Below are 22,840 nucleotides of genomic sequence, written 5' to 3'. Positions count from 1 at the left end.
TGGGGGGGGGTTATATATAGAATAACAGATACCCGGGAGTGAGGTACAGTCTGGAATCTAATCGAGGGGTTCAGACGGGTTTATATATAGAATAACAGACACCCAGGAGTGAGTTACAGACTGGAATCTAATTGAGGGGTTCAGGGGGGTTTATATATAGAATAACAGATACCCAGGAGTGAGTAACAGACTAGAATCTAATCGAGGGGTTCAGGGGGGTTTATATATAGAATAACAGATACCCGGGTGTGAGTTACAGACTGGAATCTAATCGAGGGGTTCAGGGTGGTTTATATATAGAATAACAGATACCCGGGAGTGAGTTACAGACTGGAATCTAATTGAGGGGTTTGGGGTGGTTCATATATAGAATAACAGATACCCAGGAGTGAGTTACAGACTGGAATCTAATCGAGGGGTTCGGGGGGTTTATATATAGAATAACAGATACCCGGGAGTGAGTTACAGACTGGAATCTAATTGAGGGATTCGGGGGGGTTTATATCTTGAATAACAGATACCCAGGAATGAGTTACAGACTGGAGTCTAATTGAGGGGTTCGGATTGTTTATATAGACAATAACAGATACCCGGGAGTGAGTTGCAGACTGGAATCTAATCGAGGGGTTCGGGGTGGTTTATATATAGAATAACAGATACCTGGGTGTGAGTTACAGACTGGAATCTCATTGAGGTGTTCAGGGTGGTTTATATAAAGAATAACAGATACCCAGGAGTGAGTTACATAATGGAATCTAATCGAGGGGTTCGGGGTGGTTCATATAAAGAATAACAGATACCTGGGAGTGAGTTACACACTGGAATCTGATCGAGGGATTCGGCGGGGTTTATATATAGAAAAACAGATACCCAGGAGTGAGTTACAGACTGGAATCTAATCGAGGGGTTCGGGGGGTTTATATATAGAATAACAGATACCCGGGAGTGAGTTACAGACTGGAATCTAATCGAGGGGTTCGGGGGGGTTTATATCTTGAATAACAGATACCCAGGAGTGAGTTACAGACTGGAGTCCAATCGAGGGGTTCAGATTGTTTATATAGACGATAACAGATACCCGGGAGTGAGTTGCAGACTGGAATCTAATCGAGGGGTTCGGGGGGTTTATATATAGAATAACAGATACCTGGGTGTGAGTTACAGACTAGAATCTCATTGAGGTGTTCAGGGTGGTTTATATATAGAATAATAGATACCCAGGAGTGAGTTACAGACTGGAATCTAATCGAGGGGTTCAGGGTGGTTTTTATATAGAATAACAGATACCCGGGAGTGAGTTACAGGCTGGAATCTAATCGAGGGGTTCGGGGGGGTTTATATTTAGAATAACAGATACCCAGGAGTGAGTTACATAATGGAATCTAATCGAGGGGTTCGGGGGGTTTTTATATAGAATAACAGATACCCAGGAGTGAGTTACAGACTGGAATCTAATTGAGGGATTCGGGTGGTTTATATATAGAATAACAGATAGCCAGGAGTGAGTTACAGTCTGGAATCTAATCGAGGGGTTCAGGGGGGGTTTATATATAGAATTACAGATTCCCGGGAGAGGGTTTGAGGAATCTAATCGAGGTTTCTGGAGGAATAGTGTGTTTGGGTCTGATAGTCTTGGGAGCTGTGTCATGATCCCTGTCTGTAACCTGCAGTGTGTGTGTTGTGTACACACAGGTGGAAACCTGTCTCCGGACTGAACCTGGTTGTTTCCATGGAGACCGGTTGCCATGACTACTTCAGGGCCTTATTATAGTGCAATGCGAAAAGGATGAGAATAATCCGGATAACCATCAGAGGTTTGGAAAGCAGCTGGACTCTTCACCAATCCATCCCACACCTCCCCTGCCAGGTTCTCTCGCTCTGTCTCTCCCCACTTCGTTCTCCCTCTCCCTCTCTGTCTCTCTCCCTCTCTCCCTCCCTCTCTCTCTCTCTCTCTCTCTCTGTCATTCTATGGTCGGTTTCTGTCTCTCTCGCTCTCTTTCATTCTCTGCCTCCCTCTTTCTCTGTCTCCGTCTCTCTGTGTATGTGTCTCTCTTTCTCTGTCACTCCCTATCCCTCCATCTGTATCTCTCTCTTCCTCCATCTGTCTCTCTCTCTCTCTCTCCCCCGCATTTTCCACTTCAACCCCTCTCTCCTTGTCTCTCTCTGTCTGTGTCTCTCTTTATATATCTCTCTCTCTCTCTCTCCCCTTCTGTCTCTGAATCTCTCTCTGCCTCCATCAGACACTCTCTCTCTCTCTCCTTCTGTCTCTGAATCTCTCTCTGCCTCCATCAGACACTCTCTCTCTCTTTCCTTCTGTCACTTTCACTCTCTCTCTCTGTCCCTCTCTCTCTCACCTTCTATTTCTCCCTCTTTGTCTCGCTTCCTGTCTTATTCAGTCTCTCTCTGCCTGTCTCTCTCTCTCTCTATCTCTATTTCTCGGTCTCCCTCTCACACACACTCTCGTGTTCCTCTCCCCATCAATGATATTATCTCTCTTTCCTCAGACTGCAGAGGATGTTGGATGTCGCTGTGATTTAAGAATCCTCGGTCTGGACTCGATCCCCATCTGCTCTGGTGAAGATGCTGATCAAAGAATATCGCATCGCACTCCCGATGAGCCTCCAAGAATATCAGGTGGCCCAACTGTACATGATCCAGGTGTGTTCCCACTTTACACCCGACCTCCCCATCAAACACTCCCAGGACAGGTACAGCACGGGGTTAGATACAGAGTAAAGCGCCCTCTACTCTGTCCCCATCAAACACTCCCAGGACACGTACAGCACGGGGTTAGATACAGAGTAAAGCTCCCTCTACACTGACCCCATCAAACACTCCCAGGACAGGTACAGCACGGGGTTAGATACAGAGTAAAGCTCCCTCTACACTGACCCCATCAAACACTCCCAGGACAGGAACAGCACAGGGTTAGATACAGAGTAAAGCTGCCTCTACACTGTCCCCATCAAACACTCCCAGGACAGGAACAGCACAGGGTTAGATACAGAGTAAAGCTGCCTCTACGCTGTCCCCATCAAACACTCCCAGGACAGGTACAGCACGGGGTTAGATACAGAGTAAAGCTCCCTCTACACCGTCCCTATTAAACACTCCCAGGACAGGTACAGCACGGGGTTAGATACAGAGTAAAGCTGCCTCTACACCGTCCCTATTAAACACTCCCAGGACAGGTACAGCACGGGGTTAGATACAGAGTAAAGCTCCCTCTACACTATCCCCATCAAACACTCCCAGGACAGGTACAGCATGGGGTATTCTCCATGGGGTTACAATGACACTCTCTCTCTGTGCTGGGTTACAATGCTGTTCTCTCTCTCTCTCTCTCTCTCTCTCTCTCTGTGCTGGGTTACGATGTTGTTCCCTCTCTTTCTCTCTGTGCTGGGTTACAATGTTGTTCCCTCTCTCTCTCTCTCTCTCTGCTGGGTTATGATGTTGTTCCCTCTCTTTCTCTCTGTGCTGGGTTACAGTGTTGTTCCCTCTCTCTCTGTGCTGGGTTACGATGCTCTTTCTCTTTCTCAGTGCTGGGTTACGATGTTGTTCCCTCTCTCTCTCTCTCTCTGTGCTGGGTTACAATGTTGTTCCCTCTCTCTCTCTCTCTGTGCTGGGTTACAGTGTTGTTCCCTCTCTCTCTCTCTGTGCTGGGTTACAATGTTGTTCTCTCTCTCTCTCTCTGTGCTGGGTTACAGTGTTGTTCCCTCTCTCTCTCTGTGCTGGGTTACAATGTTGTTCTCTCTCTCTCTCTCTCTCTCTCTCTGTGCTGGGTTACAATGTTGTTCCCTCTCTCTCTCTCTCTTTCTGTGCTGGGTTACAATGTTGTTCCCTCTCTCTCTCTCTCTGTGCTCGGTTACGATGTTGTTCTCTCTCTCTCTCTCTCTCTCTCTCTGTGCTGGGTTACAATGTTGTTCCCTCTCTCTCTCTCTCAGTGCTCGGTTACGATGTTGCTCTCTCTCTCTCTCTCTCTGTGCTGGGTTACGATGTTGCTCTCTCTCTCTCTGTGCTGGGTTACAATGCTGTTCCCTCTCTCTCTCTCTCTGTGCTGGGTTACGATGTTGCTCTCTCTCTCTCTGTGCTGGGTTACAATGCTGTTCCCTCTCTCTCTCTCTCTGTGCTGGGTTACGATGTTGCTCTCTCTCTCTCTCTCTCTGTGCTCGGTTACGATGTTGCTCTCTCTCTCTCTGTGCTGGGTTACAATGCTGTTCCCTCTCTCTCTCTCTCTGTGCTGGGTTACAATGTTGTTCCCTCTCTCTCTCTCTCTGTGCTGGGTTACAATGTTGTTCCCTCTCTCTCTCTCTCAGTGCTGGGTTACGATGTTGTTCCCTCTCTCTCTCTCTGTGCTGGGTTACGATGTTCTCTCTCTCTCTCTCTCTGTGCTGGGTTACGATGTTCTCTCTCTCTCTCTCTCTGTGCTGGGTTACGATGTTGTTCCCTCTCTCTCTGTGCTGGGTTACGATGTTGTTCTCTCTCTCTCTCTCTCTGTGCTGGGTTATGATGTTGTTCCCTCTCTCTCTCTGTGCTGGGTTACGATGTTGTTCCCTCTCTCTCTCTGTGCTGGGTTATGATGTTGTTCCCTCTCTCTCTCTGTGCTGGGTTATGATGTTGTTCCCTCTCTCTCTCTCTGTGCTGGGTTATGATGTTGCTCTCTCTTTGCTCTGGGTTACAATGCTGCTGGGTCTCAGTTACGATCTGTTTCTCTCTCACCCTCTTTAGAAGAAGAGTCGGGAGGAGAGCAGCGGTGAAGGCAGTGGGGTGGAGATTTTAGCCAATCGGCCGTACTCCGATGGGCCAGGGGGCTGCGGCCAGTTTACGCACAAGGTTTACCACGTGGGCTCGCACATTCCCGCCTGGTTCCGGGCTCTGCTTCCCAAAGCGGCACTCCAGGTGGAGGAGGAATCTTGGAATGCGTACCCGTACACCCGGACCAGGTACGGGAAAGAGGGCCGAACGTGCCGAGAGCTGGGGCGTGGCCTGTGCAGGGAGGGGGAGGGGCCTGCAGGGAGGGGGAGGGGCCTGCAGGGAGGGGGAGGGGCCTTCAGGGAGGGGGAGGGGCCTGCAGGGAGGGGGAGGGGCCTTCAGGGAGGGGGAGGGGCCTGCAGGGAGGGGGGCGTTGTCTCCCGAGAGACGTGGGGCCTGGTGAGAGTGGGGGGTGGGGCCTGGTGAGAGTGGGGGGGTGGGGCCTGGTGAGAGTGGGGGGTGGGGCCTGGAGACAGTGGGGGTTGGGGCCTGGTGAGAGGGGTGGGGCCTGGTGAGAGGGGTGGGGCCTGGTGAGAGTGGGGGGTGGGGCCTGGTGAGAGGGGTGGGGCCTGGAGAGAGTGGGGGTTGGGGCCTGGTGAGAGGGGTGGGGCCTGGAGAGAGTGGGGGGTGGGGCCTGGAGAGAGTGGGGGGTGGGGCCTGGAGAGAGTGGGGGGTGGGGCCTGGTGAGAGTGGGGGGTGGGGCCTGGTGAGAGTGGGGGGTGGGGCCTGGTGAGAGTGGGGGGTGGGGCCTGGTGAGAGTGGGGGCTGGGGCCTGGAGACAGTGGGGGCTGGGGCCTGGAGACAGTGGGGGTTGGGGTCTGGAGACAGTGGGGGTTGGGGTCTGGAGACAGTGGGGGTTGGGGTCTGGAGACAGTGGGGGTTGGGGTCTGGAGACAGTGGGGGTTGGGGCCTGGAGACAGTGGGGGTTGGGGCCTGGAGACAGTGGGGGTTGGGGCCTGGAGAGAGTGGGGGGTGGGGCCTGGTGAGAGGGGTGGGGCCTGGTGAGAGGGGTGGGGCCTGGAGAGTGAGGGCGGGGCCTGGAGAGAGTTGGGGGTGGGGCCTGGTGAGAGAGGGGGTTGGGGCCTGGAGAGAGTGGGGGGTGGGGCCTGGTGAGAGTGGGGGGTGGGGCCTGGAGAGAGAGGGCGGTGCCTGGAGAGAGAGGGGGTTGGGGCCTGGAGAGAGTGGGGGGTGGGGCCTGGTGAGAGTGGGGGGTGGGGCCTGGTGAGAGTGGGGGGTGGGGCCTGGAGAGAGAGGGCGGGGCCTGGAGAGCGAGGGGGTTGGGGCCTGGAGAGAGTGGGGGGGTGGGGCCTGGTGAGTGGGGGGTGGGGCCTGGTGAGTGGGGGGTGGGGCCTGGTGAGAGAGGGGGGTGGGGCCTGGTGAGAGTGGGGGGTGGGGCCTGGAGAGAGAGGGGGGTGGGGCCTGGAGAGAGAGGGCGGGGCCTGGAGAGAGAGGGGGTTGGGGCCTGGAGAGAGAGAGGGTTGGGGCCTGGAGAGAGAGAGGGCGGGGCCTGGAGAGAGTGGGGGGTGGGGCCTGGTGAGAGGGGTGGGGCCTGGTGAGAGTGGGGGGTGGGGCCTGGTGAGAGTGGGGGGGTGGGGCCTGGTGAGAGTGGGGGGTGGGGCCTGGTGAGAGTGGGGGGTGGGGCCTGGTGAGAGGGGTGGGGCCTGGTGAGAGTGGGGGGTGGGGCCTGGAGACAGTGGGGGTGGGGCCTGGAGACAGTGGGGGTTGGGGTCTGGAGACAGTGGGGGTGGGGCCTGGAGACAGTGGGGGTTGGGGTCTGGAGACAGTGGGGGTGGGGCCTGGAGACAGTGGGGGTTGGGGTCTGGAGACAGTGGGGGTTGGGGTCTGGAGACAGTGGGGGTGGGGCCTGGAGACAGTGGGGGTGGGGCCTGGAGACAGTGGGGGTTGGGGTCTGGAGACAGTGGGGGTGGGGTCTGGAGACAGTGGGGGTTGGGGCCTGGAGACAGTGGGGGTTGGGGCCTGGAGAGAGTGGGGGGTGGGGCCTGGTGAGAGGGGTGGGGCCTGGTGAGAGGGGTGGGGCCTGGAGAGAGAGGGCGGGGCCTGGAGAGAGTTGGGGGTGGGGCCTGGTGAGAGTTGGGGGTGGGGCCTGGTGAGAGTTGGGGGTGGGGCCTGGTGAGAGAGGGGGTTGGGGCCTGGAGAGAGTGGGGGGGTGGGGCCTGGTGAGAGTGGGGGGTGGGGCCTGGAGAGAGAGGGCGGGGCCTGGAGAGAGAGGGGGTTGGGGCCTGGAGAGAGTGGGGGGTGGGGCCTGGAGAGAGAGGGTGGGGCCTGGAGAGAGAGGGGGTTGGGGCCTGGAGAGAGTGGGGGGTGGGGCCTGGTGAGAGTGGGGGGTGGGGCCTGGTGAGAGTGGGGGTTGGGGCCTGGTGAGAGTGGGGGGTGGGGCCTGGTGAGAGTGGGGGGTGGGGCCTGGAGAGAGAGGGGGTTGGGGCCTGGAGAGAGTGGGGGTGGGGCCTGGAGAGAGAGGGCGGGGCCTGGAGAGAGAGGGGGTTGGGGCCTGGAGAGAGAGAGGGGCGGGGCCTGGAGAGAGTGGGGGGTGGGGCCTGGTGAGAGGGGTGGGGCCTGGTGAGAGTGGGGGGTGGGGCCTGGTGAGAGGGGGGGGTGGGGCCTGGTGAGAGTGGGGGGTGGGGCCTGGTGAGAGTGGGGGGTGGGGCCTGGTGAGAGTGGGGGGTGGGGCCTGGTGAGGGGTGGGGCCTGGTGAGAGTGGGGGGTGGGGCCTGGAGACAGTGGGGGTGGGGCCTGGAGAGAGTGGGGGTTGGGGTCTGGAGACAGTGGGGGTGGGGCCTGGAGACAGTGGGGGTTGGGGTCTGGAGACAGTGGGGGTTGGGGTCTGGAGACAGTGGGGGTGGGGCCCTGGAGACAGTGGGGGTTGGGGTCTGGAGACAGTGGGGGTGGGGCCTGGAGACAGTGGGGGTTGGGGTCTGGAGACAGTGGGGGTTGGGGTCTGGAGACAGTGGGGGTGGGGCCTGGAGACAGTGGGGGTGGGGCCTGGAGACAGTGGGCGTTGGGGTCTGGAGACAGTGGGGGTGGGGTCTGGAGACAGTGGGGGTTGGGGCCTGGAGACAGTGGGGGTGGGGCCTGGAGACAGTGTGGGGGGTGGGGCCTGGTGAGAGGGGTGGGGCCTGGTGAGAGGGGTGGGGCCTGGAGAGAGAGGGCGGGGCCTGGAGAGAGTTGGGGGTGGGGCCTGGTGAGAGAGGGGGTTGGGGCCTGGAGAGAGAGGGCGGGGCCTGGAGAGAGTGGGGGGTGGGGCCTGGTGAGAGAGGGCGGGGCCTGGAGAGAGAGGGGGTTGGGGCCTGGAGAGAGTGGGGGGTGGGGCCTGGTGAGAGTGGGGGGGTGGGGCCTGGAGAGAGAGGGTGGGGCCTGGAGAGAGAGGGGGTTGGGGCCTGGAGAGAGTGGGGGGTGGGGCCTGGTGAGAGTGGGGGGTGGGGCCTGGTGAGAGTGGGGGGTGGGGCCTGGTGAGAGTGGGGGGTTGGGGCCTGGAGAGAGAGGGGGTTGGGGCCTGGAGAGAGTGGGGGGTGGGGCCTGGTGAGAGTGGGGGGTGGGGCCTGGAGAGAGAGGGCGGGGCCTGGAGAGAGAGGGGGTTGGGGCCTGGAGAGAGAGGGGGTTGGGGCCTGGAGAGAGGGGTGGGGCCTGGTGAGAGGGGTGGGGCCTGGAGAGAGAGGGCGGGGCCTGGAGAGAGTTGGGGGTGGGGCCTGGTGATAGAGGGGGTTGGGGCCTGGAGAGAGTGGGGGGTGGGACCTGGAGAGAGTGGGGGGTGGGACCTGGTGAGAGTGGGGGGTGTGGCCTGGTGAGAGGGGTGGGGCCTAGGTCGAGGGGACTTGGCACAGATGGAGGGGGTGGGGCCCTGGGAGAGGGGGCGGGTCTCTGGGAGAGGGGATAGAGGCCAGGGAGAGGGGGCAGGGCCCTCTGAATGAGTGAGGGGCCTGCAGAGCAAGGGTTTGGGGCTTTGGAAAGAGGATCGGGTCTCTGGGAGAGGGGGCGGGTCTCTGGGAGAGGGGGGCGGGTCTCTGGGAGAGTGGGGGCGGGTCTCTGGGAGAGAGGGGGCGGGTCTCTGGGAGAGAGGGGGGCGGGTCTCTGGGAGAGAGGGGGGCGGGTCTCTGGGAGAGAGGGGGCGGGTCTCTGGGAGAGAGGGGGCGGGTCTCTGGGAGAGGGGGCGGGTCTCTGGGAGAGGGGATAGAGCCCAGGGGGAGGGGGCAGGGCGCTCTGAATGAGGGAGGGACCTGCAGAGAAGGGTTGAGGTCCTGAGAGAAGGGGCGGGTCCTTTGGAGAGAGGATGGGACCTTCAGCATGGTGGAGGGGTCGAAGAGTGGGAGGATGCTGTGGGGCATGGAGAGTGGAGGGTCAATGGGAATGCAGATTAAAGATGAGCGAACTAAATGGGAGAGCAGGCTCGAGGGGGCTGAATGGGGCCTCCTCCTGTTCCTGTGTAACAGGCTCGAGGAGGGGGGCTGGATGGGGCCTCCTCCTGTTCCTGTGTAACAGGCTCGAGGAGGGGGGCTGGATGGGGCCTCCTCCTGTTTCTGTGTAACAGGCTCGAGGAGGAGGGGGCTGAATGGGGCCTCTTCCTGTTCCTGTGTAACACGCTCGAGGAGGAGGGGGCTGAATGGGGCCTCCGCCTGTTCCTGTGTAACATGCTCGAGGAGGAGGGGGCTGAATGGGGCCTCCGCCTGTCCCTGTGCGGTGTTTTAGATGACCCTAGGTTGGAAAAGGGGCTGGATTAATGGGTTTTTGTTCTTTCTCTCTCTCTCTCTCCTTTTTGCTGCCTCGTTCCTCTTTTCCCCAGGTATACCTGCCCCTTCGTAGAGAAGTTCTTCATTGACATCGAAACCTATTACAAACCAGATTGTGGAGAGCAGCCCAATGTCTTCAACTTGGTGCAGGCAGAGAAGAGGCAACGGATTGTGGGTAAGGTCAACCGGTCAGCAACCTTTGACCCGACGGCCGGTCACCTGTGCTGGTGCGGGCGGCGAGAGTCTCTCCCTCGGGGACCCTGTTTAAACAGGGAGTCTCTCCCTCGGGGACCCTGTTTAAAGAGGGAGTCTCTCCCTCGGGGACCCTGTTTAAACAGGGAGTCTCTCCCTCGGGGACCCTGTTTAAAGAGGGAGTCTCTCCCTCGGGGACCCTGTTTAAAGGGGGAGTCTCTCCCTCGGGGACCCTGTTTAATGAGGGAGTCTCTCCCTCAGGGACCCTGTTTAAAGAGGGAGTCTCTCCCTCGGGGACCCTGTTTAATGAGGGAGTCTCTCCGTCAGGGACCCTGTTTAAAGAGGGAGTCTCTCCCTCGGGGACCCTGTTTAAAGGGGGAGTCTCTCCCTCGGGGACCCTGTTTAAAGGGGGAGTCTCTCCCTCGGGGACCCTGTTTAAAGAGGGAGTCTCTCCCTCGGGGACCCTGTTTAATGAGGGAGTCTCTCCCTCAGGGACCCTGTTTAAAGGGGGAGTCTCTCCCTCGGGGACCCTGTTTAAATAGGGAGTCTCTCCCTCGGGGACCCTGTTTAAAGGGGGAGTCTCTCCCTCGGGGACCCTGTTTAAAGGGGGAGTCTCTCCCTCGGGGACCCTGTTTAATGAGGGAGTCTCTCCCTCGGGGACCCTGTTTAAAGGGGGAGTCTCTCCCTCGGGGACCCTGTTTAATGAGGGAGTCTCTCCCTCAGGGACCCTGTTTAAAGAGGGAGTCTCTCCCTCGGGGACCCTGTTTAATGAGGGAGTCTCTCCGTCAGGGACCCTGTTTAAAGAGGGAGTCTCTCCCTCGGGGACCCTGTTTAAAGGGGGAGTCTCTCCCTCGGGGACCCTGTTTAAAGAGGGAGTCTCTCCCTCGGGGACCCTGTTTAATGAGGGAGTCTCTCCCTCAGGGACCCTGTTTAAAGGGGGAGTCTCCCCCTCGGGGACCCTGTTTAAATAGGGAGTCTCTCCCTTGGGGACACTGTTTAAAGGGGGAGTCTCTCCCTCGGGGACCCTGTTTAAAGAGGGAGTCTCTCCCTCGGGGACCCTGTTTAAAGCGGGAGTCTCTCCCTCGGGGACCCCGATTACAGGGGGAGGCTCTGGTGATGGGATGTTGGTTGAGGTGGGAGAGGACAGAGTGAGGTTTGGTCGGTGACTTTGCCCTGATCTGGTTTCATGTGCAGACGTGATTGACATTGTGAGGGACCCGATCTCGCAGGCAGAGTACAAACCGCAGGAGGATCCGCGCTTGTACCAGTCGCTGAAGACAGCGCGTGGACCCCTGCCCGAGAACTGGATTGAAGACAGGAGGGGGCAGAATGGGACAGCAGTGGTGATGTGTGCCTACAAACTGTGTAAGGTGGAATTCCGATACTGGGGAATGCAGTCCAAGATCGAACAGTTCATTCACGATGTCGGTGAGTCCCAAACCTCACTACCGCTCGCCCTCCCGCCTTCCTCCCTCGATCCCCTCCCCCCTCGATCCCCTCCCCCCTCGCTCTCTCTCCCCTCCCCCCTCGCTCTCTCTCCCCCCTCCCCCTCGCTGTCTCTCCCCTCCCCCCTCGCTCTCTCTCCCCTCCCCCCTCGCTGTCTCTCCCCTCCCCCCTCGCTGTCTCTCCCCTCCCCCCTCGCTCTCTCTCCCCTCCCCCCTCGCTCTCTCTCCCCTCCACCCCCGCTCTCTCTCCCCTCCCCCCTCGCTGTCTCTCCCCTCCCCCCTCGCTCTCTCTCCCCTCCCCCCTCGCTGTCTCTCCCCTCCCCCCTCGCTCTCTCTCCCCTCCCCCCTCGCTCTCTCTCCCCTCCCCCTCGCTCTCTCTCCCCTCCCCCTCGCTCTCTCCATCAGACATTCTCTCTTCATTATTCACCCTCGCCCTCTCCCCCCTCCCCTCCCCTCCCTCAATCCCCTCCCCTCCCCTCAATCCCCTCCCCTACCTCCCCTCCCCTCCCTCAATCCCCTCCCCTCCCCTCACTCCCCTCCCTCACTCCCCTCCCTCACTCCCCTCCCTCACTCCCCTCCCTCACTCCCCTCCCTCACTCCCCTCCCTCACTCCCCTCCCCTCTACCCCAATCCCTTTCCCCTCCCTATTTCCTACTCCCTACCCCCTCAATGCCCTCTCCCCTCACCCTCCGATTCCCCGCTAACCCCTCTCCCGCCCTCTCCCCTCCCTTCCCTCCCCATCCCCCCGCCCCCCCTCGCTCTCTCTCTCTCCCTCCGCACTGACTTGCCCCTCTCTCTGTCCCTCAGGGCTGCGGAGGGTAATGCTTCGAGCCCATCGCCAGGCTTGGTGTTGGCAGGACGAGTGGTGCGACCTGACCATGGAGGACATCCGGAGGCTTGAGGAGGAGACGGCCCGAATGCTGGCCCAGAGGATGGGGAAGCACAGCGAGGAGCCGGGGCGAGGCATCGAAGCCTGGGGAGGCTCCCCCAGCCCCGGGGGGGTAGAAGGCCCGAGGCCCACCTCCGACTCTGTGGACGGGAAGGACCCGGCGGAGGATGGAGTCCCCAAGCAATGGTCGCTGTCCTCGAGGTCTTCGCACGGCTCCCAGCTCGCAGGTCAGGACTTCCGGGGAAGCCGCCAACTCTCACCCTGCCCGGCCTTGACACCGTGACCCTCGACCCCGCAAAGCCCTTGAACCCATGAACTTTGACCCTGCATGGCCCTTGACACTGTGACCCTCGACCCCGCAAAGCCCTTGAACCCATGAACTTTGACCCTGCGCGGACCTTGACTCTGTGACCCTAGACCTCCACTTTTGACCCTGCAGAGCCCTTGAATCCATGAACTTCAACCCTCCCTGGCCCATGACTCTGTGTGCCCCTTGACCTCCGCCATTCACCCTGCAAAGCCCTTGAATCCACCAACTTCGACCCTGCACAGCCCTCGACACTTTGACCCTCGACCTCCATCCCTTGACCCTGCAAAGTCCTTGAATCCATGAACCTCAACCCTACCTTGGCCCCTGACACTGTGACCCTCGACATCCGCCCCTTGACCCTGCAAACCTATGAATCTGCAAACTTTGACACGGCACAGCACTTGACACTGTGACCCCCGACCTCCACCCTGGAGCCCTACAAAGCCCCTGACTCCATGAACTTTGACCCTGCACAGCCCTTGACACTGAGACCCTAGACCTCCACCTTTGACCCTGCAGAGCCCTTGAATCCATGAACTTCAACCCTCCCTGGCCCATGACTCTGTGCCCCTTCACCTGCCCAATTCAACCTGCAAAGCCCTTGAATCCCTGAACTTTGACCCTGCACAGCCCTCGACACTTTGACCCTCGACCTCTACCCTTGAGCCCTGAGAAGCCCTTGAAACCTGTGAATGTCGACGTGGTGCTTGCTGCCCTCGACTGTGAGCAGCTTTACCTCCGCGCCGCCCTTTGACCCGGCAAGTCCCAGGGGTCAGGTGCACTCTGCCCTTCCCTCAATCGGCAGTCCGACGCCGCCCCCCCCCCCCACCCACCCCCAGAACCCTCGCCTCTCAACCTCCACCACCCACCCCCGTAACCATTTCAGCGACAGGACCTCTCTATTCTGATTCGGGGACTCAGCTCTCCCCCAGTGGGGGTGGGGGGGGGGGGCACGAGGGGGGAGGACATTTTTTGAAGTGGGATGTGGGTGAGGGTTTGGGTTTTGTTGGGGGTGGGGGGGGGGTGTGCGCGTGTGGTCAGATTCCACCCGCGAGTCTCCCCCTCTGACCAGCATGTTCCGCTGTTTCCCATTGCCAGGAGCTGTAACACAACAGAGCCTCTCCGAGTGGAGAATGCAGAACATCGCCAGGGATTCGGATAACAGCTCGGATGAGGAATTCTTCGATGCATACGGTACGTTCAATGAAGGGAGATTTACCCTGTATCTAACCCCGTGCTGTACCTGTCCTGGGAGTGTTTGATGGGGACAGTGTAGAGGGAGATTTACTCTGTATCTAACCCCGTGCTGTACCTGTCCTGGGAGTGTTTGATGGGGACAGCGTAGAGGGTGCTTTACTCTGTATCTAACCCCGTGCTGTACCTGTCCTGGGAGTGTTTGATGGGAACAGTGTAGAGGAAGCTTTACTCTGTATCTAACCCCGTGCTGTACCTGTCCTGGGAGTGTTTGATGGGGACAGTGTAGAGGGAGATTTACTCTGTATCTAACCCCGTGCTGTACCTGTCCTGGGAGTGTTTGATGGGGACAGTGTAGAGGGTTCTTTACTCTGTATTTAACCCCGTGCTGTACCTGTCCTGGGAGTGTTTGATGGGGACAGTGTAGAGGGAGCTTTACTCTGTATCTAACACGTGCCGTACCTGTCCTGGGAGTGTTTGATGGGAACAGTGTAGAGGGAACTTTACTCTGTATCTAACCCCGTGCTGTACCTGCCCTGGGAGTGTTTGATGGGGGTAATGCTCACACAGTTGAGGTAATGCACAGGGAGCTCTGCACTGTGCTGTATGTAACTTTGTCCTTTACTTTTTTTCTCTCACATTCTGCCTCTCTCTGTCTGTATCTCACATTCTTTCTCTCTGTCTCGCTCCCTCTCTCTCTGCCTCTCACTCCCTCTCTCTCTGCCTCTCGCTCCCTCTCTCTCTGCCTCTCTCTCTCTCTGCCTCTCTCTCCCTCTCCCTCTCTCGCTCCCTCTCCCGCTCCCTCTCTCGCTCCCTCTCTCGCTCCCTCTCTCGCTCCCTCTCTCGCTCCCTCTCTCGCTCCCTCTCTCGCTCCCTCTCTCGCTCCCTCTCTCGCTCCCTCTCTCTCTCCCTCTCTCTCCCTCTCTCTCTCCCTCTTGCTCCCTGTCTCTCTCCCTCTCTCTCTGCCTCTCGCTCCCTGTCTCTCTGCCTCTCTCTCTCCCTCTCTGCCTCTTGCTCCCTCTCTCTCTGCCTCTGTCTCTGCCTCTCTCTCTCCCTCCCTCTCTCCCTCCCTCTCTCTCTCCCTCTCTCTCTCTCTCTCTCGCTCTCTCCCTCCCTCTCACAGAAGATCTCTCGGACAGCGATGAAGTTTTCTCACGGATGATAACACGGTGGAGTTCCAATGATTTCATCGACAAGGCGGTGTCTGTCACTGAGAGCGAGGACCAGCAGGGTATGCACCGACGGGTGGTCCTGTGACGACTGCGCCTGCAGTTGGGGGTTGGAGGTGGGGGGGGCGAAGCCTGTCCATCAGGGGAGCTGATTGACCAGGTGGGGCTTCACTCCAGCCCCCTATCTTTCGTCCCACGCTCGCCTGCTGGGGCTTCCTCAGCAGCTTCAGATATAGAACATCGAGAACGGACAGATTATAACCGTCAGGAATGATTGAACAGTCTGGGGCTCTTTTCTCTCGCAAAGAGAGGGCTGAGTATAAGACAGTCACTCCTAAATCCAATGGGGAATTCAGGAGAAAGTTCCTCGCCCAGAGTGGGGGGAGAAAGTGGAACCTGCGATGATAAGGACATAAGCATTAGGAGCAGGAGTTGGCCATTCAGCCCCTCGAACCTGCTCCGCCCTTCCATACGATCATTGCTGATCTGATTTTGGCTTTAACTTAACCTTCCTGTCTGTCACCCACAGCCCTCGACTCCCTTGTCGATCAAAAGCCTGCCTCACTCAGCCTTGAATATATTCAGTGACCCAGACTCCGCTGCTCGCTGGGGGAGAGAATTCCCAAGACTCCCCGCCCCCATTTCTCACCCTCGAACTGAATGTGAAATTCCACCATGTTATGATCACTCTTGCCTAGAGGACCCTTTTACGATCAGGTCCTTAATTAACCACGTCTCGTTACTCACTACCGGGTCCAAAATAGCCTGGCCCCTGGGAGGTTCAAGACCGTATTGTTCAAAGAAACTGTCCCGTAAACACTCTATGAACTCATCCTCCAGGTTACCTTTGCCAATTTGATTCATTCAATTTATATGAAGATTAAAATCTCCCACAATCATTGCAGGACCCTTCTTACAAGCCCCCCTGATCTCTTGAAGTATACTCTGTCCTACAGTATAGCTACTGTCATTGCACTGACCCCTTATTGACCTTTCCCCTCACCCGCACTGAATACTCCTTGACATCTCACCTCCCCCTCACTGACCTCTCACCTCACTGCCCTGACTCCTCGTTGACCTCTCACCTCACTGCCCCGACTCCTCGTTGACCTCTCACCTCACTGCCCCGACTCCTCGTTGACCTCTCACCTCACTGCCCCGATTCCTCGTTGACCTCTCACCTCACTGCCCCGACTCCTCGTTGACCTCTCACCTCACTGCCCCGACTCCTCGTTGACCTCTCACCTCACTGCCCCGACTCCTCGTTGACCTCTCACCTCACTGCCCCGACTCCTCGTTGACCTCTCACCTCACTGCCCCGACTCCTCGTTGACCTCTCACCTCACTGCCCCGACTCCTCGTTGACCTCTCACCTCACTGCCCCGACTCCTCGTTGACCTCTCACCTCACTGCCCCGACTCCTCGTTGACCTCTCACCTCACTGCCCCGACTCCTCGTTGACCTCTCACCTCACTGCCCCGACTCCTCGTTGACCTCTCACCTCACTGCCCCGACTCCTCGTTGACCGCTCACCTCACTGCCCCGACTCCTCGTTGACTGCTCACCTCACTGCCCCGACTCCTCGTTGACCTCTCACCTCACTGCCCCGACTCCTCGTTGACCGCATACCTCCCTGCACTTGACTCCTCGTTGACCGCTCACCTTTCCTGCATTGACCCCTCCCCTCCCCTGCACCGAACCCTCCCCTCCCCCCACACTGACCCCTCACTGACATTCCATCTCCCCTCACTGACTGACCCCTCATTGACCTCCCACCTCACCACCCCCACCCACCCCCCCACACTGACCCCTCATTGACCTCTCCCCTCCCCTGCACTGATCCCCCCCCACCCCCCGCGCGGTGCAGGGAATGTGAGAAGCCAATGAGGAGTCAGTGCAGGGAGGTGAGAGGAGGGGGCCCAGAAACCACCTCCGCCAGCGACTTCTTTCCTATTGCGATATCTTACCTCCGCCTAAACTGATTCCGCACTCCGATCTTCCGAACCAAGATCATTTCTCACCACGGCGCTGATTTCATCCTTTGTTAACAGAGCTACCCCACCCGCTTTTCCTTTCTTCTGAAATGTCAAATGCCCCGGAATATTCAGATCCCCCCCCCCCAAACAGTCTTGGTCACTTAATGCATCCATGTCTCTGTGTAACGGTGACCACATCATACCCAGTTATTGCTACTTGTGCGGTCACTCCCTCCGCCTTGTTCCAAGGGCCACGTGCAATTCCGATGGGAGTGCGAAGCTGTCCGCCAGGTGGGTTTGTGCTCAATTTCTGGCGCCCGCGTTTTCTCGCAGCGTTGACAGCCCCTGATCCGTCTCCCGCTCCTTGGCCCCCCTCTAGGTGACGCGTCTCCTGTGTTGCGGGACTGCAGTGGACGGCCGCCCCCCTGCTCGATGGACACTCGCTCCCTGTCCGAGGTGAGTGAGCCTCCTCTCCTCCCCACTGGCTGCCCTCGTGTGAGGGGGTGGGGGAGAGGGGGTGGTCACCGTGGGGTCTTTTGGCCGGTGAGGGTGGGGAGGGTAGGTCAGTGAGTGGCTTGGCATGGGGGAAGGGTCAGTGTGGGGGGGGGGGGGCGGTGGGGTCACACTGGAGAATGGTTAGTGACTGGGAGGTGGGGTGTCAGTGTGGTGTCAGTAAAGGGTCAGTGCAGGTGAGGTCAGGGGTCGGTGTCAGAGAGGCGAGAGGTCAATGAAGGGTCAAATGCAGGAAGGGTGTGCGAAGGGAGTTAGTGCAGGGAAGGTTAGAGGTCAGTGCAGGAGAGGTGAGAAGTCAGTGTGGGTGAGGGGGGAAGGGGTCGTTGGGGGTCAGTGCAGGGGCAGTGAGGGGCGAGCAAGGGTCTTTGAGAGGTTAGTGCAGAGGAGGGCAGAGGTCGGTGAGGGTTCAGTGCGGGGGAGCTGCAAGGGTCAGTGCAGGAATTGTGAGAGGTCAGTGAGGGATCAGTGCAGGAAGGTGAGAGGTCAGTGAGGGATCAGTGCAGGAAGGTGAGAGGTCAGTGAGGGATCAGTGCAGGAAGGTGAGGGGTCAGTGCAGGAAGGTGAGAGGTCAATGAGGGGTCAGTGCAGGAAGGTGAGAGGTCAGTGAGGGGTCAGTGCAGGAAGGTGAGAGGTCAGTGAGGGATCAGTGCAGGAAGGTGAGGGGTCAGTGCAGGAAGGTGAGGGGTCAGTGCAGGAAGGTGAGAGGTCAATGAGGGGTCAGTGCAGGAAGGTGAGAGGTCAGTGAGGGGTCAGTGCAGGAAGGTGAGAGGTCAGTGAGGGGTCAGAGCAGGAAGGTGAGAGGTCAGTGAGGGGTCAGTGCAGGAAGGTGAGAGGTCAGTGAGGGGTCAGTGCAGGAAGGTGAGGGGTCAGTGCAGGAAGGTGAGGGGTTAGTGCAGGAAGGTGAGGGGTCAGTGCAGGAAGGTGAGGGGTCAGTGCAGGAAGGTGAGGGGTCAGTGCAGGAAGGTGAGGGGTCAGTGCAGGAAGGTGAGGGGTCAGTGCAGGAAGGTGAGGGGTCAGTGCAGGAAGGTGAGGGGTCAGTGCAGGAAGGTGAGGGGTCAGTGCAGGAAGGTGAGGGGTCAGTGCAGGAAGGTGAGGGTCAGTGCAGGAAGGTGAGGGGTTAGTGCAGGAAGGTGAGGGGTTAGTGCAGGAAGGTGAGGGGTTTCGTGCAGGAAGGTGAGGGGTTAGTGCAGGAAGGTGAGGGGTCAGTGCAGGAAGGTGAGGGGTCAGTGCAGGAAGGTGAGAGGTCAGGGAGGGGTCAGTGCAGGAAGGTGAGAGGTCAGTGCAGGAAGGTGAGGGGTCAGTGAGGGGTCAGTGCAGGAAGGTGAGAGGTCAGGGAGGGGTCAGTACAGGAAGGTGAATGGTCAGGGAGGGGTCAGTGGAGGAAGGTAAGAGGTCAGTGTGAGGTAGGGGAGATGTCAATGAGGGGTCCGTGCGGGGGAGGGGAGATGTCAATGAGAGGTCCGTGCGGGGGAGGGGAGGTGTCAATGAGGGGAGATTGAATGTCAGTGAGGGGTCAGTGTGGTGGATGGGAGGGGTCAGTGTGGTGGAGGAGAGAGGAAAGTGAGCGGGTCAGCGTGATGAAGGGGAGAGGTCAGTGTGGAATCAGTGTGAGGTGAATGGTGAATGAGGGGTCAGTACGGGGGAGATAGGTCAATGAGGGGTGAGTATACAGGAGAGGAGGGGTCAATGAGGGGTGAGTATACAGGAGAGGAGGGGTCAGTGAGGGGTGAGTATGCAGGAGAGGAGGGGTCAGTGAGGGGTGAGTATACAGGAGAGGTCAGTGAGGGGTGAGTATACAGGAGAGGAGGGGTCAGTGAGGGGTGAGTATACAGGAGAGGAGGGGTCAGTGAGGGGTGAGTATACAGGAGAGGAGGGGTCAGTGAGGGGTGAGTATACAGGAGAGGTCAGTGAGGGGTGAGTATACTGGAGAGGAGGGGTCAGTGAGGGGTGAGTATACAGGAGAGGAGGGGTCAGTGAGGGGTGAGAATACAGGAGAGGAGGGGTCAGTGAGGGGTGAGTATACAGGAGAGGAGGGGTCAGTGAGGGGTGAGTATACAGGAGAGGAGGGGTCAGTGAGGGGTGAGTATACAGGAGAGGAGGGGTCAGTGAGTGATGATTATACAGGAGAGGAGGGGTCAGTGAGGGGTGAGTATACAGGAGAGGAGGGGTCAGTGAGTGATGATTATACAGGAGAGGAGGGGTCAGTGAGGGGTGAGTATACAGGAGAGGAGGGGTCAGTGAGGGGTGAGTATACAGGAGAGGAGGGGTCAGTGAGGGGTGAGTATACAGGAGAGGAGGGGTCAGTGAGGGGTGAGTATACAGGAGAGGAGGGGTCAGTGAGGGGTGAGTATACAGGAGAGGAGGGGTCAGTGAGGGGTGAGTATACAGGAGAGGAGGGGTCAGTGAGGGGTGAGTATACAGGAGAGGTCAGTGAGGGGTGAGTATACAGGAGAGGAGGGGTCAGTGAGGGGCAAGTGAGAGGGGTCAGTGAGGGGGTCAGTGAGGGGAAGTGAGGGGGTCAGTGAGGGGGAGTGAGAGGGGTCAGTGAGGGGGAGTGAGAGGGGTCAGTGAGGGGGAGTGAGAGGGGTCAGTGAGGGGGAGTGAGAGGGGTGAGTGAGGGGGGTGAGTGAGAGGGGGTGAGAGGGGTGAGTGAGGGGGAGTGAGAGGGGGGAGTGACGGGGAGTGAGAGGGAGTGAGAGGGGTGAGTGAGGGGGAGTGAGAGGGGTGAGTGAGGGGGAGTGAGAGGGGTGAGTGAGGGGGAGTGAGAGGGGGAGTGAGAGGGAGTGAGAGGGGTGAGTGAGAGGGAGTGAGAGGCGTGAGTGAGGGGGAGTGAGAGGGGGAGTGAGAGGGAGTGAGAGGGGTGAGTGAGAGGGAGTGAGAGGCGTGAGTGAGGGGGAGTGAGAGGGTGAGTGAGAGGGAGTGAGAGGGGGAGTGAGAGGGAGTGAGAGGGGTGAGTGAGGGGGGTGAGTGAGGGGGGAGTGAGGGGGGTGAGTGAGGGGGGAGTGAGGGGGGTGAGTGAGGGGGAGTGAGAGGGGTGAGTGAGGGGGAGTGAGAGGAGTGAGAGGAGTGAGAGGGGTGAGTGAGGGGGGAGTGAGGGGGGTGAGTGAGGGGGAGTGAGAGGAGTGAGAGGAGTGAGAGGGGTGAGTGAGGGGAGTGAGAGGGGTGAGTGAGGGGGAGTGAGAGGAGTGAGAGGAGTGAGAGGGGTGAGTGAGGGGGAGTGAGAGGGGTGAGTGAGGGGGAGTGAGAGGAGTGAGAGGAGTGAGAGGGGTGAGTGAGGGGGAGTGAGAGGGGTGAGTGAGGGGGAGTGAGAGGGGTGAGTGAGGGGTAGTGAGAGGGGTGAGTGAGGGGGGTGAGTGAGGGGGAGTGAGAGGGGTGAGTGAGGGGGAGTGAGGGGGAGTGAGAGGGGTGAGTGAGGGGGAGTGAGAGGAGTGAGAGGAGTGAGAGGGGTGAGTGAGGGGGAGTGAGAGGGGTGAGTGAGGGGGAGTGAGAGGAGTGAGAGGAGTGAGAGGGGTGAGTGAGGGGGAGTGAGAGGGGTGAGTGAGGGGGAGTGAGAGGGGTGAGTGAGGGGTAGTGAGAGGGGTGAGTGAGGGGGGTGAGTGAGGGGGAGTGAGAGGGGTGAGTGAGGGGAGTGAGAGGGGGTGAGAGGGGTGAGTGAGGGTGAGTGAGAGGGGGTGAGAGGGGTGAGTGAGGGGGAGTGAGAGGGGTGAGTGAGGGGGAGTGAGAGGGGTCAGTGAGGGGGAGTGAGAGGGGTCAGTGAGGGGGAGTGAGAGGGGAGTGAGAGGGAGTGAGAGGGGTGAGTGAGAGGGAGTGAGAGGCGTGAGTGAGGGGGAGTGAGAGGGGAGTGAGAGGGAGTGAGAGGGGTGAGTGAGAGGGAGTGAGAGGCGTGAGTGAGGGGGAGTGAGAGGGGGAGTGAGAGGGAGTGAGAGGGGGTGAGAGGGGTGAGTGAGAGGGAGTGAGAGGGGTCAGTGAGGGGGAGTGAGAGGGGGTGAGAGGGGTCAGTGAGGGGGAGTGAGAGAGGGTGAGAGGGGTGAGTGAGAGGGGGAGTGAGGGGTCAGTGAGGGGGAGTGAGAGGGGGTGAGAGGGGTGAGTGAGAGGGGGTGAGAGGGTGTGAGTGAGGGGGAGTGAGAGGGGGAGTGAGGGGGAGTGAGAGGGGTCAGTGAGGGGGAATGAGAGGGGGTGAGAGGGGTGAGTGAGAGGGGGTGAGAGGGGGTGAGAGGGGTGAGTGAGGGGGGGTGAGAGGGGGTGAGAGGGGGTGAGAGGGGTCAGTGAGGGGGAGTGAGAGGGGTGAGTGAGGGGGAGTGAGAGGAGTGAGAGGAGTGAGAGGGGTGAGTGAGGGGGAGTGAGAGGGGTGAGTGAGGGGGAGTGAGAGGAGTGAGAGGGGTGAGTGAGGGGGAGTGAGAGGGGTGAGTGAGGGGGAGTGAGAGGGGTGAGTGAGGGGGAGTGAGAGGGGTGAGTGAGGGGGGTGAGTGAGGGGGAGTGAGAGGGGTGAGTGAGGGGGAGTGAGAGGGTGAGTGAGGGGAGTGAGAGGGGTGAGTGAGGGTGAGTGAGAGGGGGTGAGAGGGGTGAGTGAGGGTGAGTGAGAGGGGGTGAGAGGGGTGAGTGAGGGGGAGTGAGAGGGGTGAGTGAGGGGGAGTGAGAGGGGTCAGTGAGGGGGAGTGAGAGGGGTCAGTGAGGGGGAGTGAGAGGGGGAGTGAGAGGGAGTGAGAGGGGTGAGTGAGAGGGAGTGAGAGGCGTGAGTGAGGGGGAGTGAGAGGGTGAGTGAGAGGGAGTGAGAGGGGTGAGTGAGAGGGAGTGAGAGGCGTGAGTGAGGGGGAGTGAGAGGGGGAGTGAGAGGGAGTGAGAGGGGTGAGTGAGAGGGAGTGAGAGGCGTGAGTGAGGGGGAGTGAGAGGGGGAGTGAGAGGGAGTGAGAGGGGGTGAGAGGGGTGAGTGAGAGGGAGTGAGAGGGGTCAGTGAGGGGAGTGAGAGGGGGTGAGAGGGGTCAGTGAGGGGGAGTGAGAGAGGGTGAGAGGGGTGAGTGAGAGGGGGAGTGAGGGGTCAGTGAGGGGGAGTGAGAGGGGGTGAGAGGGGTGAGTGAGGGGGAGTGAGAGGGGGAGTGAGGGGGAATGAGAGGGGGTGAGAGGGGTGAGTGAGAGGGGGGTGAGAGGGGTGAGTGAGGGGGGGTGAGAGGGGGTGAGAGGGGGTGAGAGGGGTGAGTGAGGGGGAGTGAGAGGGGTCAGTGAGGGGGAGTGAGAGGGGTCAGTGAGGGGGAGTGAGAGGGGGAGTGAGGGGGAGTGAGAGGGGTCAGTGAGGGGGAGTGAGAGGGGGTGAGAGGGGGTGAGTGAGAGGGGGTGAGAGGGGGTGAGAGGGGTGAGTGAGGGGGGGTGAGAGGGGGTGAGAGGGGTCAGTGAGGGGGAGTGAGAGGGGGTGAGAGGGGTGAGTGAGAGGGGGTGAGAGGGGTCAGTGAGGGGGAGTGAGAGGGGGAGTGAGGGGGGGTGAGAGGGGTCAGTGAGGGGGAGTGAGAGGGGGAGTGAGGGGGAGTGAGAGGGGTCAGTGAGGGGGAGTGAGAGGGGGTGAGAGGGGTGAGTGAGAGGGGGTGAGAGGGGGTGAGAGGGGTGAGTGAGGGGGAGTGAGAGGGGTCAGTGAGGGGGAGTGAGAGGGGGTGAGAGGGGTGAGTGAGA

General features: G+C 59.5%; 1 protein-coding gene across 1 annotated transcript in view; it reads left to right on the top strand.

Annotated features, from left to right (window-relative positions):
* Positions 1–22,840, top strand: part of LOC121274837 (membrane-associated phosphatidylinositol transfer protein 1-like) — a 54,260-nt gene that overhangs the window by 1,488 nt on the left and 29,932 nt on the right. Inside the window, exons 2-9 of the mRNA XM_041182204.1 lie at positions 2,505–2,658; positions 4,729–4,943; positions 9,548–9,669; positions 10,881–11,114; positions 11,939–12,247; positions 13,429–13,524; positions 14,648–14,755; positions 17,049–17,125. Of these exons, the coding sequence (XP_041038138.1) occupies positions 2,581–2,658; positions 4,729–4,943; positions 9,548–9,669; positions 10,881–11,114; positions 11,939–12,247; positions 13,429–13,524; positions 14,648–14,755; positions 17,049–17,125 (1,239 nt within the window). The 5' untranslated portion in view covers positions 2,505–2,580. The remainder of the gene's footprint in view (positions 1–2,504; positions 2,659–4,728; positions 4,944–9,547; positions 9,670–10,880; positions 11,115–11,938; positions 12,248–13,428; positions 13,525–14,647; positions 14,756–17,048; positions 17,126–22,840) is intronic.

Source organism: Carcharodon carcharias, assembly GCF_017639515.1.
Source record: "Carcharodon carcharias isolate sCarCar2 chromosome 38 unlocalized genomic scaffold, sCarCar2.pri SUPER_38_unloc_5, whole genome shotgun sequence".
NCBI lineage: Eukaryota > Metazoa > Chordata > Chondrichthyes > Lamniformes > Lamnidae > Carcharodon > Carcharodon carcharias.
Note: the sequence above shows the minus strand (reverse complement) of the source record. Positions and strands in the feature narration are given on the sequence as shown.